This window comes from Aythya ferina (assembly GCF_964211825.1).
Source record: "Aythya ferina genome assembly, chromosome: 1".
Lineage (NCBI taxonomy): Eukaryota > Metazoa > Chordata > Aves > Anseriformes > Anatidae > Aythya > Aythya ferina.
Genome location: NC_140296.1, coordinates 136,267,559 through 136,285,938, shown reverse-complemented (window position 1 = coordinate 136,285,938; position 18,380 = coordinate 136,267,559). Strand labels below are relative to the sequence as shown.

Sequence of the window (18,380 nt, the reverse complement as noted above, 5' to 3'; positions counted from 1 at the left end):
ATATGCAGAAAAATAGTAATTTCATTTATTAAAATAATAATGGTGAAGATTTTTCAAAAGCAGCTTCCCATTCTGACACTGGCTGGTTAAGACATCACCCTACCACATGAGAATTCTAGTTACTCGCACATTAGGCTGGAGAAAGAAAAGCAAGATCAGCTAAAGGACATGAAGGTAGTTTCTAGTGTAACACTGCACATTTATTTCTGCATGATGGTGCGTGTTCAGTTAAAATTCCAGTCTTTATAAATAACACTTCATCACAGACGAAGGAAGAAATAAAGAGCCTAATAGATGGCCACAGTCTTCAATCTCAAAATTCCTAGATGCCAAAGAATATATTTAATGTACTGGTTTCTTCGCAGAACACTATGTTCCCTAGCACAGCTCTTACAAAAAGCATGGCAGTATGGCATTAAATCCCCTGAAAATACGAGTGGCATTTCAACCAGGAAACTTCAGGAACATTATATCCCAAGGACTTCTCAAACTTTTTCCCTGGATTTTGGCCACTGCTAATTTAAATCTGTGAACCAAAAGTCTCAATTTTGCTTGAAAGTCAAAACTGCCTCATCTAGAAAGTCTTTATATGTTGCATCGAGAGTAAACACATCTCCATTTTCACTCTTGCCAGGCTTCATTTAACTGGCTTGCTTTCAGTCCTCTGAGCCCTTCCCTTTAATGGGATGAAAGGTAAATAGTGGTCTGATCCACATGAGCACACTGACCTTGAGGCAGAGGCCTCAAGCTGAAAAAGGGCTTTGGACTTGCTGAGATCATTCATATTTTGTTGGAGCGATTCAGTTTAGTGAGAAGGTGTGTCATTCTCGAGGCATGCCTACTGCAAACAGGTTTTACAAACAAACACCACCTCCACAAAACTGACCCTGTATTTGGGTCCATTCTCTGAGGGAACATGGGTCTGTTGGGATGGAGCACTGCAGAAATCCTGCCCAGCCTGCATCTTCTTGCTCAGAGAGGGCACCTCTGCTAAAAAGCGCAAGGTGCATTGCACGTCCCCATCTGGTTGCTGCTGCAGTTAACGGGATCCTGTGCTGCAGCGATGTGCCAGGCAGTGTCCTGCCAAGGCGACTGGCCCAGCACTCCTTTGGTGCTGGTGGTGGGACTGCTCCCTGCGCTTAAGAGAGCTTTTCCCTTTATCAACACCTTCAGCATAGCTTGTCCTCTAGTTCCCGCTAGGGAACGTCAAACCTTGACAAGTTCCCCCTAACCCTGCCATCCCTCTCACCTCTGTAATGGGGAGAGTTCAAAGCCAAGGGCCCTGCCCATGGCAGATCCACGCTTCCCTCAGGGTGGCACAAAACAATGCCAGTGACCTCTGCAGGCCACGTTCCCCAGCACATTTTTCCAGGAGATGACAGGTGGCTTAGATAAGAGAAACGCTCAGTGCCACAGAAACAATGCTCTTGCCATAAAGGTCAAAAAGCCACAAGGCATTCACGAAAAATAAACCAAAATTCCTGAATCCCCAAATTGCTGGGCATGTATTATTCACTTCACACAGATGGTGACATGGATGCCTGAAGTACAATTCATGAGTCTTAAATATATGGGATAAGCTAAAATGTGCTTGTATGTAATGATTGTGTTTAACAGTCCTTATCTTCTTCTTGGTCTTACAAAGGCACTAGATTTTTTGCTTATACAAAATAACGATTTAACTCCTATCCCATATTTTCAGCAGCTGAAATGTGTTGGGAGACATGATGTGGTGTATGTGTGGCTTCAGAAGTTATTTTCTTACCAAATTTTCACAGACGGATTTTTGGACATCATGACTACATACCCACAGAAGCCCATTACAATTATTTTTGCAGTAAACTGGTAAAGAAAAAAAATTAATTGATGCACATTCTGGAATATTTGTTCAAAATGCAGGGCCATCACCATACAGGAACTTAAACATATAAAACAAGACATACACTGTAATTTGTTCCATGGCAAACCACTTACTGTCATTAATGCCTAGGCTCTAACACCAGTTGTTTAACTACTCTACCATCACATATGTTAAGAATGTAAAAGGAATGTTTATTATTGGAAAATGTGTTAATTTTTCAGTGGGTGTCTGTCAGCTTAGAATGAAATATCTTAAATTTCATTTTGTATTGTAACAAGTTTTGTTTTCAAAATCATTATCAGTCTGACATTCCTATGGCAATAAAAGCTACAGATACACTGCATCAATATTTTGTCTTAGGGCAAAGCAAAAGAACTCTCCTAGCAATCCACTTTCAAATAGATTGTATGCACAATTTATCTAGGAACTATATCTGCCTTTATGGGTATACTGGATACTTTGAGTAGCATTTCCCCTTTGTCAGTATTGGAAGTCTAGTAAGAAATGCCAAAAGTATTTTATTTCAAAACAAGGCATGGTTCACCCCTGTAATTTTTAGCCTGAAGTATCACATCCTACGGAAGGTGAATCAGCTCATCCCCATCACGGAGCACACTGCAGTAAAACCCCCACCTAAGGTGAGGAAACGATCAGTTTTACCTGCTAACTAGCTATAACTGCCTTTTCTAACTTAGTATTTTATAAACTTATCTTTTGAAAACACATGTTTTTCTTAGCGTATGTATAACAAACTCACTTGGTGCAATATATTCCACCAGTAGACAAACCAAATCCTGTTTCCAGACCCATCTGAACAGTATGTGCCCAGAAGTCAATAATGTTGTGATTAATCCAACAAGCTAGGAATGGGCATCCTACATAATACCAAAGAGTAGATACACTGCCCAGAAAATGCTATACACAAGCTTTTTTTTTTCTTAAAAATTGTTGAATTTTGTCAGGCTCCATACCCCTGGATTAACACATACATAAATCCCAAATCACTTTTGTGTTGTTTTTCAAACTGATAAGGGGAAAAAAATAGAAGGAATCCTTCAGTGATGCTGAGATTAAGGCAGTATTACAACAGATGGCGAGTCAGCTGCCAAAAAGTAATATGAAGCATAATATTTAATGCATATTAGTTATTTTTCCCTAAGATGCAAGTGTTCTTTTTTATTTTTTATTTTTTTTGGCAACAAAGACAAAGCTTACTGTGATAAAAACAAACCCTTCTGAAACCAGAAGGTACAAGTAAGTGCAACTGCTGAATATGGGCAGTTGAGTCAACTACTTTCAGCCATGTCTTTGCAATTCTTTCCTCAAGAAAGTACTTGGGTAAATACACTTCTTCTTGAGAACAAATATTCAAAGCAGCCTGGACAGCATACAGGTTCCATGTTTAGGAACAAGTAAGGCTCCAGCCAACATACTGCTAACTGGCTAAACTGGGAAGTGGGATAGAGAGCAACTCTAGGCTGTTCTGATTCCCAAAGGAAGGAAACACACAGATGGGTCTACTTAGATCTGCAATAACTACTGGCATGCCAGGTTTTTGTTTGCCTTAGATTAGTTTCTTTTCAATTAAGCACCATTTTAATTTAAATTGTGTGCTGATTTACAAACCACTGCAGTGAATTATGAGTTATCGAGGACCAATAAATTTGCAACAATACTTCTGAGTTTTTCCAGAAACCAGGAAACTTTTTTTCTGGACACACAAAGAGCAAAAGGTACTTGCACTGGAACATATTACCAATGAAAAACTAAATAGGTCCTGGTTGTAGCTTGTGGCATACTATACAGTAGGGCTATTACTATGCTGAATATAGTCAAAGTTTGAAAACTGAACAGACCTCAGACAAATGGTAGGAATCAGGGACTGAAGCACACCAACATTTTGTAGGAAAATTAAAAGCACTGTTCACTAGATGCCTGTTATCAGAAGAAATAAAAACACTGATACTTTCCGTATTAAAGAGAAAAAAGGGAAATACTAACTACTGAAGTAAGAATAAAATAATTTACTGTATAGCTCATGCACACGTTCTGCTTTTCACAATACACTTCGTATTCTCTTTCATTTTTACTCCTTACCAATGGTCAAAGCTTCATCTACATTGCAAAACTAAATCATTGTTGACAAATGGGTGCAGCCAAATATGATTTCCTTTGTCTACACTTGTAACAAGAGACATACCCTGCTCTAGCTCAGTTGCACCCTTTGTTGTCATCAACTGTCAACAGCAGTTCCACTTAGTGCTCTAAAGAGAGCCCAAACAATTTGGAAAGAATGATTTAAACTGAGTGGGTCCCACCCGGCTCCTCCAGAACACACATGCAGTACAGCTGATACAAGAAAAACATTTAAAAATGATTAGGAAAATGAACAGTAAAGACCCACCAAATCTGGCAGAGGGATTCAAAGCATCTGAAGTTACTTAAGTGTTGTGACACACACACACACACACACACACACACAAACACAAAAACAAAAAACCTGACACAACCTGACTTGTGAGTTGCCTGAGTTAGACTCACCCGTTTCTCCTTCACTAGGTCATACAGGAGTCTGTGATAAAGTCATTGACAATACCAGTTATATTACTGGCATTGAGTTAGATTTATTTTCTGTGAAAGAAAATCATAAGCGTTATGAACTGTAAGAAAGTAACGCCATGACTAACTCGAAAGGTAGTCTGTCACTTGCCATATAGAAGTCAAATCCAACTTGGGCAGATTGCACTGGTAGAGTCTACCATGACTTTAAATCATGCTGATACTCACTCTCACACTTTAACAGCCAAAAGAATTACAATCTACTTGGATTAATGCGGTACACTGTCATTAGGCTGGCAATTAAATTCCATTTCTGAGATTGTGTGATCTGAGTCACCAACATCTGCAAATATCTTTACATCTTGTGTAATAGCTGGCCTCAGATCTTGATACGCCAAAGTAAAAAGGCCTTTTTAATGGCTCCCACGTTATTTTGGACTTACAACTTCATGATGACAGCAGCTTCTCAAAACAGCCTATAAATCAAATTTATTATCCAGTTTGTCATGTGGGATTTCTTAACTCTAAGCCAATATAGCAACAATGAATCAAGGTCACTGTTTACAGTGCATGAATAAAAATTAACCACCTGTTCAAAATTTTTTATTTTGACATTGAAAGGTATTTGGTCTCTAACACTTTTGATATATACAGCACTTAAGAGTTCTTACACGTATCTGTGTATTTGAGAAGCCACTCTCAAACAGCATCTCCTCTCATGCCAGCGTACCTTGACTTTAAAAAAAATGTCAGCCATCCTACTGCTTCCAACACCAATAGTTACACAAAAGCAGACAGGCAATGCAGTTTCAGGATGCTTGCCCTAGGAATTAGTTTTCTCCCCACCAGTATCATTGAATATTTAAGCAGGTCAGTGATTTTCAAGTGACTCTTCAGTGATAAGGACAGTAACATACAAAGACTTTTTTTAACTGCCGTACAGATCAGAGAAAAGGCTGACTTTGGAAACATTTTTCCATTTCTTCCATTGAAGAAAGAAAGAGCTACTACCTTCAACCTCTGCTACCTTCTCCATGTTATAATAACCATTTCTTACCTTAGAGCTTAAACATGATGCCTAATAAATCTTTAAGCAGACAGTTCTGAATAAGGAATGATATCTTCAAAAACTCCAGTCATCCTTTACTCCTTTAACAATTATTTGCAGTACTCGTAATACTAGAGAAACATACCCTGTTTACAGCCAAGAATCCTAGAACACAACCAGTAAATACACCACCTAAAAGTAACCACAGTGAAAGCCAAGGAATTTTGTTTGACACACACACACACACACACACACACACACACACAGAGTTTCTCTACTGGGTTTACTTTAAAGCAGACTGCATAAAGCGACCCAAGACCGTGCAAGCATTTGCATTCATAGCTCAAGAGGGTCATCCCAAGGCCCCCAAACCCTTCCCACTAGACATGGGCATTCTGTGGGCTGTACCTCCTTGATCCGCTTCACAAGCGCATTCTGATCAAAAGCAACCGCTTCTGCACATTGGTGAAGGTGGTCTTGGTACCGGAGACACAGCTGTAGCACTTGGTGGGGGTCCAGCTTTTCCAGTTTGGTGTTGGTCGGAGAGGTCTGCCCACTGAGGAGTCCTAGGTGGCAAGGGAAGGAACGGAGTTAATCTGGCTGTTCACAGAACCAGTTCAACTGCAAGCAGAGAGGCAGCACAACATGTCCAGAAGAAAAGCTTGAAAGGGATGAATAAAAAGCTAATTCAGGTTTGAAGACTACTGAATGGACTTTAACAACATAATGGTCCAGTGAAGGCTAAAAGTGGGAAGGGCATGGATAGAAGATTTATGGACGTTTAGGATTCATAGCAGTGCAAAGAATAGTTTGCCATACAGCTTACCCCTCCTTGACAGAGCTTAAACGCAGAATCTAAACATAGTACCATAATGCACAACAGCTTGGTTCCCAGTGACAGGCTGCATAAAGCAAGTCCTGCTTCATCTCCGTCACAAGCAATTCTGAACTCTGACAAATGAGCCCCCTCCTCATTTATGTATGCCAGAAAGGGAAGGAGTGGAGTTCTGCAATCCCCTAAGGGCATGCGACTTGAACTATTTTCACTAGAATCTCACTGTCAAAAACAGATTTCTAAAAAATCATTAAAAATTCACTGGTCCCCCAAAACAAAGCTGAGTGAAAAACGACCCACCTAAGTTAAATTAAAAACTGGGGTGAAACGCTAATGTTTTGCCTACCTTACCTTTTTCAAAGCTTAACTTAGATATATATTTTAAGATCCTTACCTACTCACATGACTCTAGGTTTCACAAAAAGATCACCAAAAAAGTGTGAGACTTAATACTGGGCCACTGTTAATGTCCAGAGGAGCTAAAGGCAAAACCGTCCAGAGAAATTTCTCCTGCCCATTTTTTGTTGCTTGCACAGTGCAACTTGAGAACCCTTGCTGAGCTCAAGCACGTGTGTCATACTGTCAGCTTTCTCCACAGCTTCTGGAAAAAGTGATATTAAATTCTAAGGCCATCCTTTTTTGTTATTTCCTTTATTTATTTTCTTTTCATTTTCCTCCAGCATTAGTACCACTTCTTTCTAGTTGGGACAACATCTGTGACAAACAGCACACACACGCAATCTGCTTTTTCCAAAACTCCCGTAAAGCTATGTAAACTGAATTCAGCAACTGCATGCATGTGCCCTCTGGGGCTCTCCATTTACTGACAGGAAAAGACATTAAAACAGCAAATGTAAGCAAGTATCATACTAAGCAATTAAAAGGAGTAATAAATGCAAGTTATTTGGATTGGAAAAGTTCTTCTAAGAATGTACCTCACTGGGAAATAGAAAGTATTTTGGATGGCCCACATGCCTATTGCAAGCTACAAACAAATTGTGACATCAAGTTCTTGCCAAAACACTCACAAATAAGACAGAAACCAAGACTAAGTCAGAAATATCTTATGAATATAAGAAAGTTAAACCTCTTCAAAAACATTTCCAGACAGAAATGAAAACAAAACTAGGAGAGCAACCTCATCAGATATGATGAAGTAGGTTTACTTTGCATCAACACTCACCGTTTTATTCTCTGAGGATGTTCTCAATTACCCTTTACATAAAACCCATCCTTTCCTCATCTTCAGTGGAAAGAAAGAAAGAAAAAAAATATATAATTTTGTTTTGCTGACTTGTCATCCACTACAGTTGCACTGCCTGTATCAACAGGTGAGAAGAGGATATAGACAGTTAACCATTTGGTCTCAAAAACCTGTATTAGCCAAATCCTTTTTTATGCTCTAGAAAGAATTACCTCAAACAAAATCTTAGGTCCAGCAATATCAATTGCAAATCTTTCAAGAAAACTTTCAGCTGAAGTGCAAAACTTTAATGAGAGCAAACCCATTGAAGGAAATGAAACTTTTTTTTTTTTAATGTATACATTACATTTACATGTTTTAGCATTCCTTCAGTTTGTTAATTCTGATCTTCTGTAAATTTATCTTGTCAGGATAAGTGTTCAAATAATGTTGTCAACTTTTAATATGTTGAATGTTCACACAGGAATGAAAAGTTCATCGTACACCCGAGGCTGTTACCCTGTTCCTGCACTGATCAAAATATATGATGCTATCAACCAACTAATTTTCTTTTATTGCTAATCTCTCACCAACTTCAAGAGGAGGAAGAAAATTAGCCTCTGTTTAATAGATTTAATTAAAATGAAGTGTGTATTTTGGCTAAGCTAAGAATTATAAGAGTTGTGAAGCGGAACAGGGCAAGGACTGTTGAATGAGCTATAAAGGACTAAGTTACTCAAATTTATATTTTGTACTTACAACCCTGTACAGGTTGCAAAACGCTAAAAGCAAAATTAATAAACTATAAAGAGCATCTTATTCAGTATCCAGAAAAACGTGAACTCAAGTGAACGGAGACATTAGCTGGACTATCTTCATAAGGCAGAAGTTCAAATATAACCCAGTAAAAATGTTTGAAGCCATAATAAAAACCAAACAGCATACATTGTTTAAAGATAAAGGATAGCATTATTTTGGTTGATGCAGTAGGGAGAAGCCAAAGCAATTAGCTTTTCTCGAGATCTATGGCTCATGCTGCCCATGCCAGCAAAGAATTTAGTTCTGAATTTCAACTTGTAGGAAAAGAAAGATGGAAGTGAACAGAGGCATGAAAAAAGCCACGCAGTCTTCTACCTGGCAGATATTCCCCTCATCAGAAATCGATCCCCTGTTTTTTGTCATTCACAGTGACTACTTACTGCCCACAGTGTAGATATTAAAATTTTATTAATTCATTGCATTTTATTTCTTAGCAAATCGGTAGCTTTGCTCCAAATGAGCAGTTGGCAGCAGTAAGTCACCTTGACACTTCGTGGAAGTCTTCAGACATGCAGATTCCAGAGAGATTTTACCAGGGGAACCCTGGGAAATAGGAACTGAGATGTGGGGCTGGGAAGGAGCCTCTGGAGTCCAGATCTCTTTCCTGCCTCCTCTCCCCAGCAGCAGACAGCAAGCCCCAAAGGCTTTCATGCAATATCTGCTCCACAAGCTCTGCCCTCCAGAGATAGCAGCACGCTTCCCAACACCCTTGAAAAATTGAAGATCCACAGGAAAACACCCAAACCAAGAGCGATACATGGAAAAAGGGCAGGAGGTTAAAAGGGTGTTGCTTGTATCCTTTGTTCGTATACAACAGAAAGCTGAGGAGACCAGCTAAAAGCCATCAGCAATTCAGCATCGAGGAGGTTTTGTTTCTAGAGCAGATAGCCAGCACTGCGAACTTCCAGGTATTATTAAATAACTTGCTTCTTGAAAATCACAACTTCCTCCTCAAAGCTTTGTCCCACACTTTGAACTCTTCACCGAACAGGCCCATCCTCAGGGATGGAAGCAGGACTTGTCGACAAGCAGTTTTCAAAAGGATATGAGATCATATCTGTTGCAACAAAACATTTATTAGGTCAGTCTTTCAAGTGCCAAAAGGTGGAGGGAGACAGAGGTCTCCGCGTGGTTCGGGCTCACTCCAGACACAGCTAGCACTTGAACCTGCTCAGCAGCAAGTACCTAAGTGCCGAGCTGCCGCTACTTCACCGGGGAAAGGGTGTTCCTGTGATTTCATCGCTGTGATTATTACTTTTCTTCCCCTGCCCCCTCCAAGAGCGCATTTCTGCTCTTACACGGGAAGAAAACAGAATCTGAAGTCTTCAAGTCTTATTAAACTGAGTAGTCGTTTCCCAAGCTGTTGGTTCTCTTCCAAAGCGAGAAGCACACCCAGCACGGCTTTTATACTGACTGAACTGTAGAGAAGAGAACGCTTGGCACATGAGAGCCACAACTTCCCCCGTGTGATAAGGGAAGGCGGTGTGGAGGATGTCATGGCTTGGGGAAAACAAAAACGGGGACATGGGAGACGGACTACTGCCGAGCTTCAGTGTACAGACCAAAAATGCTTTGGCAACTGCCAAACATGCACATTCTTAGCTATCAAATTACACTGTAAAACGAATAAGACGACAGACCACATTACGTGCCTGCCATGATGAAGAGAAGTCAGGATCTGCTGCTTGCTCTGGATACATCCAATGAACAAACAGCGTACCCATGAAGGTGATAATAAGCAATGGGACAAACAGAGATTCACATTTCAGCTCCTAAATGGTGCTTTAGGGAGAAAAAGAAAAGCATACCAAGTATGTCGTGCATAGAAAAATATCATATATCACTACAAGGCAGGCTGACCCATGGACTTGACAAATCTGTTATTGTTTCCATATTCCTTGGCAAAGCAGAGGCATGTTAAAACCATTTTCCTCCTACTTAGTCATCTCCTCGTTGGTTCCAGGTCAATGTACACTTCCAACAAATCACATCCTACTGAGCAGAAGAAAGCTGTTAGTTTAAAAAGCATTTTTATGACTAGAAAAGTTTGTGAGAAGATGCTTTACATGGTATACTGACTCTACATACATACAGAGCCCAGTTACCAACCACAGTCATGTTCTGCTGCTTTTAGGGACAATCCTAACAACAATGGGAGTGCTTTCCAACTTGAAACATATTATTACTTCTTTGTGACTTATGTAGTACCCTTTCAAGCAGTAATGGCAGACATCACAGAAAGAAAATAAAATGTCCAATGTTGTTAATTTATTTATTACAGGCAACAGAGCACAGGACACTGTGGTCTTCTTACCTATTTAGAGGCCAGAAGGGTTATGGTCATTCAAGTAATCAACCCTTCTGTGGAATAGAAGAGAAGACTTCTATGGTAACCACTTGTTTAATAAGACCAGAAGTTTACCTTGACCAGAATAGTGCTCCCAACATTTCACAACAGTGGACATTTAGAAAAGAAAGTCTTCATCTCTGCTTCATCCTCTAGCACAATCATCCTACCTCCAAGTTATTTTTTCTCTGAACTTTGTAATACTGTGGTCCGTGAAGCTCTGACACTTAAATTTCTGTGCAACAGCAGCAATCTAGAGTGGAGTGTACTTTTTTCCATCGTGTTTCCCAGATTAAGAACCCACAGTTAAGTCTCCTCTCCTACAGAAGACTTAATTTCTCTGATTATTTCTCTAACGCCCTCAAAGAACCCTGCACCCTGAGGCCTGACTTCCCTCTTTTAAAGCCAAGTCAATTCTTCTCCGATGCACGGTGTTTACAAGTCTAAAAATCCAGTTGCTTCTGTAATTGCTACCCCTTTGCTGGACTGACTATTCAGCAACACCCTTTTTAAGGGCTTGCATTACAGCGTACTGCATGTCATCACCTTTTCTCCTGTGAGCAAGGTTAAATGAAGCAATAGATTACACACTGTGATTAGCAATAGCTTGTCAACTTTATAGAGGCGCTCCCAGTTCTGGTACCTCTTTCTGAAGATTTATTACTGTGTACATTACCTTTTTTTTTTTGTAAAACCTCTGCTGTGAATACTTCTCATTCAGCCTTGTAAAGAACGATATACTTTTGTAATGAATGCTGATTCAACTAATTGATTTTGCTTTTCTCAAATTCTTCTCTGACAATCCCACAGACTCTTCAGAAAGCTTCCGAAGAATCTAAGGAGCTTTCATAAGCATATGTTATTAGCTGTTCTTAAGGAATTTCTCTTCTGGTATTTCTTATTTAACGATTTCTTATTTAAACTGCTAGAGTTTGTAAACTTCTGCTCACCTATCCAAGATTTCCTTTTGCCTTTAATTTTTTTTGGAAATATCTTTTTGCCTATAGCTCTTTTCACACTCCTTTAACAAGGCAATCCCTCCCAACCCTTTCAAAATCACCTTTGCTGCCTGCAACTTACTTCTTTTCAGCTGTTTCTAATTCCTCCTCCTTACCACCCTCTTTTCTTAATGAAACTCCTCTTCATATATTTAACCCAAGACAGTAAAACTTCCTCAGCTCTTCCACTCCTCACTGAATTTGAGGAGGCTCTGGTTGCTACCAACAAAATAGTGCTGGGTCATTTCACACACCCTCTTTAAAAGACAACATTAGTTTTACCTTAAAAAGTGGTGTTTTTCAGGTCTGCAGGAATTTTCCAGTGTTACAAGATTATTTAAAAATGATCAGACCAACAATTTCCCTCAACAAGCACTTGTAATGCTCTTGGGTAAAGCTACCCAGTCTGGCTACTCTCACAAATGAAGTCTGCCCTCAGTAGCCACAGTTTAACTATGATAACATCATACAGTTGCCTTCCTCATTGCTATTTTTGGGGAGGCTGTTTTGTGAGCACCTTCAGGTATCCTAGAGTACCAAAAAAAAAAAAAAAATAATCCACACAAGAAACAGATGAGACTCCATAGACTGAACATTCTTTCTTGACCATTACTGCTTGCACAAGTTTGGAGGCAACAATTTGCTATTAGCTGAGATAGAGAGCTCATTTCCCCATGCAAGAGGACTTTAATATGACATACGGAAAAGAAACAATTGCACGTGTGTGTGCAGCAGAATAAAAGGCATTGAAATACATCCAAACATACAAAGTAAGCAGATTTATATGGTTCTTATTGACCAAATGCTTTGAATTGTCATTGTGTACCTCCTCCTCTCATTCTTGAAGACTAACAAAAGACTACATTTTCAGCAAAGCCTTTTTTTTTTCCCTTGATAATTCTGTTAGGATACATCAAAATTTATACATTCAGAGATGGAAAGCCAGGCTGCCCTTAAGAAAAGGGCATACACCATAGAATTAGTAGAGGTTAAGTATGACGAAAGGCAACTTCCAAAAATATAACCAAAATTACAGTTAGTCACCGAGAAAACTTTAACCTCAACTGTAGATGACCACATAATCTTTTTTACAAATCAGTTTATTTTCTAAAATCACACCGATAAAACACCTTGTAATAAAATATGTATTTACTCAAAGACAAAATCCAGCTTTGTTGCCTGTGTATTTTCAATTCCTTTGAACTTTAATAGGGAAACACAATGACTGTAGGCAAACTGAATAGCTATTATGTGAGCAAAGAACATATTTGTATTGTGGCAAGGAATGTTGGCTGTAACAGCAATTTTTCCTCTATTTTGGAGTTCATACCATGTGATCTGTTACTTCTGCATGGGTGACAGATGGGCTGAAGACTCTTGTCTTGTCACATCATTTAACAGGCAACTTTTCTGACCAAAGAGTCCAAATACTCTCTCAGTATCACAGAATCACAGAATCACAGAATTTCTAGGTTGGAAGAGACCTCAAGGTCATCGAGTCCAACCTCTGACCTAACGCTAACAGTCCCCACTAAACCATATCCCTAAGCTCTACATCTAAACGTCTTTTGAAGACTTCCAGGGATGGTGACTCCACCACTTCCCTGGGCAGCCTGTTCCAATGCCTCACAACCCTTTCTGTAAAGAAGTTCTTCCTAACATCTAACCTAAAACTCCCCTGGCTCAACTTAAGCCCATTCCCCCTCGTCCTGTCACCAGGCACGTGGGAGAACAGGCCAACCCCCACCTCGCTACAGCCTCCCTTGAGGTACCTAAAAAGAGCGATAAGGTCACCCCTGAGCCTCCTCTTCTCCAGGCTGAACAAGCCCAGCTCCCTCAGCCGCTCCTCGTAGGACTTGTTCTCCAGGCCCCTCACCAGCTTTGTTGCCCTTCTCTGCACCCGCTCAAGCACCTCGATGTCCTTCTTGTAGCAAGGGGCCCAAAACTGAACACAGTACTCGAGGTGCGGCCTCACCAGAGCTGAGTACAGGGGGACGATCACCTCCCTAGCCCTGCTGGTCACGCTGTTCCTAATACAAGCCAGGATGCCGTTGGCCTTCTTGGCCACCTGAGCACACTGCTGGCTCATATTCAGCCGACTGTCCACCATCACTCCCAGGTCCTTCTCTGCCTGGCAGCTTTCCAACCATTCCTCTCCCAGCCTGTAGCTCTGCTTGGGGTTATTGCGCCCCAGGTGCAGGACCCGGCACTTGGCCTTGTTAAACTTCATGCAGTTGACCTCAGCCCATCGGTCCAATGAATATTGTGCCTCAGTTTCCTAACACCACAAGCTATTACTTGTAAGATAATACTCATTAAGATATAAAAATCACCACTGCTTTTATTCCTCCATCATTTACCTTTAAAAAATAAAATAAAATTAAGAAGATCAAAGACATTAAAGTTTCTTTAAAAGTGTAGTTTTAAAGAACAAAAAATCCAATCTCTTATGGTTTTATACCTATTAGAGGCACAGATCTTACATTAGGAGAAATTGCAATTGAGGGTTTTTTGTTATTACTATTATTAAATGCACTAAGACAATCTGTTTATGATATTTCTGCTTTACTTTTGAGCCTCATTTTTATTAAGGCTTAGATCCGACAAAAATTTCTGTAGACCATTAAAACTTTCTCCTGTCAAATAGGGATGGTTATAATGGTTATACGTAATCACTAAGGCACTCATAATTTTTTGCACCACTTAAGCTTCCAACATCTCTAAAGCAACAACTTTCACTCCATACTTTGTATGATCTGGAAAGCAGTGAGTGCGATGGAGCCTGATCATGACTAGGAATTTGAAGACTGCTGCAAAACAGAAACGTTTCATTGATGCAAAAGTTTTCTATATTGAAATTCCAGTTTGAAAAGAGGAAAACCACAAACAAATCAGAAATGCTTCCTCACATGGCCTGTTAGAAATCTGTATGCCCAAAAGGGGGAAACAGCATCCGGTCTGTGTGCACTAAAGTTTCTGTCTGCAGTTATTTAGATATGCCTCTTTTTAAGTATGAGATTGCTGCGTGATAAGCCTTGGAAAAGTTGCTATTGGTTACCAGAAAATCGGTACCATGTCTACTAATACCCTTGTTTTGAAGCTTCAGGTAGGGAAAAAGGTACACAATGTACTCTGGAGAAAAGCACACAGCTGCACTATGTCACATAAAAGCAGCCAAGATACAGATTTTTTATTTTTATTTTTTTTTTAAAGCTTCTGGATCACAGAAGTGATATGTAAGAGAGTGTTTTTGACTAAGCATTTGCAATATTGTATGGTCCACTTCCTGCCACAGGCCCAAAAGGATAATTATAAGCAAAAGATTAGGAAAAGAGATGGGATAATTCACAGGAAAGAGAGAGAGAGTGGTTCTGTGTCGTGCAATAAACTGTACTCACTTACTCTAGAGCAACTTTTAAAATTTATTTTTTTTTTGCAAACACATCAAGACAGACCTAAGACCTACCATCATTTGATAATGTAAGCACATGATATCGGCAGGCTACAGCTGACCTCCTTATTCCAAACACGATACACATAGGCAGAAGAGTAACGTCATTTTACAAGATGAGGAATGGAGGCACCAAGAGATTAAGTGATTTATCCGAGACCACATGGAAGCTGCTGTCCCCCAGCCTGATGACTTCACCAGCAGAACATCCCTCCCCTTCTCTCACTCTCAAGTAACAGACTCCAGCAGCTCAGGAAGCAGCAGAGCCAGTTTTCCTGTGGAACTGTCAGTGTCAAACACATTTGTGCAGTCTCTCCCACACAGATTCTCAGACATCTAATAAAGGTTCATGATACAACCAGAGACAAATTAAGGTATTCTTCTCTCCCGACCCCCATGTACACGCTCCGCTAAAGGGAAGGTCCAGCTCCCTTCTTCCCCACCTCACATGCCTCATGCCCACCACAAGCAAGCACTGATGTGCAGTTACTGCACAGAGAACGATTCACTTTGCTAAAACAGCAGAGGACAAACCCAGTGGCTTGTTGTTTTTGTTTTTTTTTTTTTTCCTTTCTCTAGGGTTGCAGAAGGATTCAGCTTACCAGGAGCTCAAAAACTACAGCTAGTATCTGGAGATGCAGGAGAGAGAAAAGCAAAGGACAGAGGGAGATCTGTCTGTGTGAGCAACAGCAAGCTGCTACTTCAATTTTTTCTGCATGCAAAACCTTTGAAGAGTCTCAGCTTTACCTGTCCACCTCTCTTCCTTAAAATAACAGGACTTTAACTAGCTTTCCTAACTCTCTCCACTGCAAAATTTGGTCGACATTTGCTAGCAGACACAAAGTTTTCTAGACTGTAGATGGAAGAGAAGAGGGTAAATAGGAGCAAATACACTCAATTTCTCTTAAATAAATATGAACAAATAAACAACAAAAACCAGAAAACTAAAAGTCATCTAACTGATTCTATTGTCAGTAGTAAGATAGTTCCTTGAGGCTAACCTTTATTTTCTTTTAAGTAAAAGTGTATGGAATTTTATCCACACATACTAACAAGAAAAATAAAAATAAAAGAACACAGTGTTGAGTGGTCTATAGAGGAAAGGAGACATCTGAAGTCACCTGTAAGTACAAGGGCACCCATGTGAAGCTGTGGCATGTCTGCTATTCCACAATAACCAGCCTGCGTACACACCCAAACCCCAAGTAAATTCAGTGGGGGCCAAGTACACCGTGCTGCTTTTACCAAGATGCAAAAGCACACACGCAGACAGTTCCTACACCATAGCCTAAGAGCTGCAAGTCTGAGTTCACAACCTGGTTTTCTCCACGGTAACTTATTCACATGCCTTGTGCCTGAGACCACGTTACAGGAAAGACTACTTGAAGCAAAATGACCAGCCCCTTCAGGTTTATACAATCAGATTACAACATGTCAACAAATGAGATATGGCTCTTCAACGAGTGATATATTTTATTAGGTTAACTGATACTGCTGTCTGTTGCTTTCCTCCAAATTTCTGGGCACCTTCTTCAATTCAAATGTCAATTTGAAACTATCACGACTGCAATTTATTGCCAAAACGTGGCATAGAGCAAGACTGATGAACTGCATTGACTTGCAGAGGCAGTGAGTCCAAGACTCCACTTCTGTTTTCCAGAGATGACGAAAGCTGTTTTAAAGGTGCTAGAGAAATCTTTAGAGATTGAAAGAGATCCTTTTAAATATGTAATAGGATCTGCTGATAAAAGTTTTCATCGATGATTTGTAACTGCAAGCAAAACATAGCACTGACTGTGGTATAACCACCATTTATACACATGAAAGGCACAGTTTCTATTTGGTATGTAGTAGTACTTTTAACATCTGTCCTATCTTTTGTGTACTATCACAACAAACACCATACTCTCAACTACAACTGCAGCCGCAAATCTTAAGGGCTTGAGCCATGGCACATTGCCAAGTAAAAATAATGTCATGGCCAAGAGTTATGGACATGTCATAACCTTTGTCCATTTTTCCAAGAGCTCTAACTGAAATATACACTAAAGAAGAACTATCCAAAATATACTGTTGACAGTTTCTGGCCACAGGTACTAGGAACAGGAATTTCTGTCTATTATGTGCATTCAGAAAAACATACCAAAGAAGAGTGATTTGTAAATGCTGATGAGTTGGCGTTTTCCACTTTATCTTCTTTTCTCATGTGCGACCCAATTAATCATTCATCCATTTTGCTGGCAACATGGGCTGCCATTTCATTGAACGGCTCAGGTTGGAAGGGACCTTAAAGTGGTGCTTAGGGACATGGTTTAGTGGGTGACATTGCTGGTAGGGGTATGGTTGGACCAGATGATCTTGGAGGTCTTTTCCAACCTTAACGATTCTGTGATTCTGTGATCTAACTCCAACCCCCCTGCCACGGGCAGGGATGCCACCCACTAGATCAGGTTGGCCAAGGCCTCATCTAACCTGGCATTGAACAGCTCCAGGGATGGGGCATCCACAGCATACTGGTTTTATTATGGCTGATATTTCTTAAACTAGATAGCTGATTTTTTCCTACGTGCTGTGGTAACATGATCTGGAAGCTTTTATTGTGTAAGCCCCGTATTTTTAAGACTGACTTGGGGACCATATAAAGATGTTCTCTGAAGGATTAACCAGCATACCTTCCAAATGGCTGCATTACTCAGGAGCAGCAGAGTATAGTTGGGATTGATGAAACTTCTTAAATGATACAACCCACACATACATAGCTCATACAGCATGCACTTCACAGAAGATAAGTAATTACTCCTCACTTCTTGAAACTAACTTACCTGGACTCTAGTTTATTAGGATAAGTGGTTATCTGCTAGTAAGGCCAGCTGAGTAAGAGAAGGTAAGGTTCTACCCACTGCATTCCTCTTGGTGAGTACAAAGCAAGCAAGCATCACTTTGGGAACCTGGCTGTCCTCAGCAGATCAAACTTCTTAGCCTGGCAACTCCACTGTCCAAACAGAACAAAATTATTCAGGGCGAGCTGTTTCCTATTAAATGATCGTATCATCTGACATTTTCTCTGTGCACGCCTGCTGCCGAACTCTGAACCATTGCTTTCCTCTCTATTCTCTCTCCCACCTGTATTTAAATATTCAAGTTCCTGTCTTCCCAATTCACGTCAACCACATTCAAGTGCTTTTCTTTCTCAGTAGTCTGTTTTTATTTTTCTCCCTCATCCACCAGATGGATGCCATTTTTCCCAGCAGTATTAGTATCTAAACAAGTAGCACTGTT

The 18,380-nt window shown here is 40.2% G+C and overlaps 1 protein-coding gene across 3 annotated transcripts in view; it reads right to left on the bottom strand.

Moving 5' to 3' along the window:
• The window catches only part of BORCS5 (BLOC-1 related complex subunit 5), a 103,058-nt gene that overhangs the window by 15,107 nt on the left and 69,571 nt on the right, over positions 1 to 18,380 (bottom strand). For all 3 annotated transcript variants that reach the window (XM_084507014.1, XM_084507015.1, XM_084507013.1), the window contains one exon: positions 5,877 to 6,034. In XM_084507014.1, coding sequence (XP_084363140.1) covers positions 5,877 to 6,034 — 158 coding nt within the window. The remainder of the gene's footprint in view (positions 1 to 5,876; positions 6,035 to 18,380) is intronic.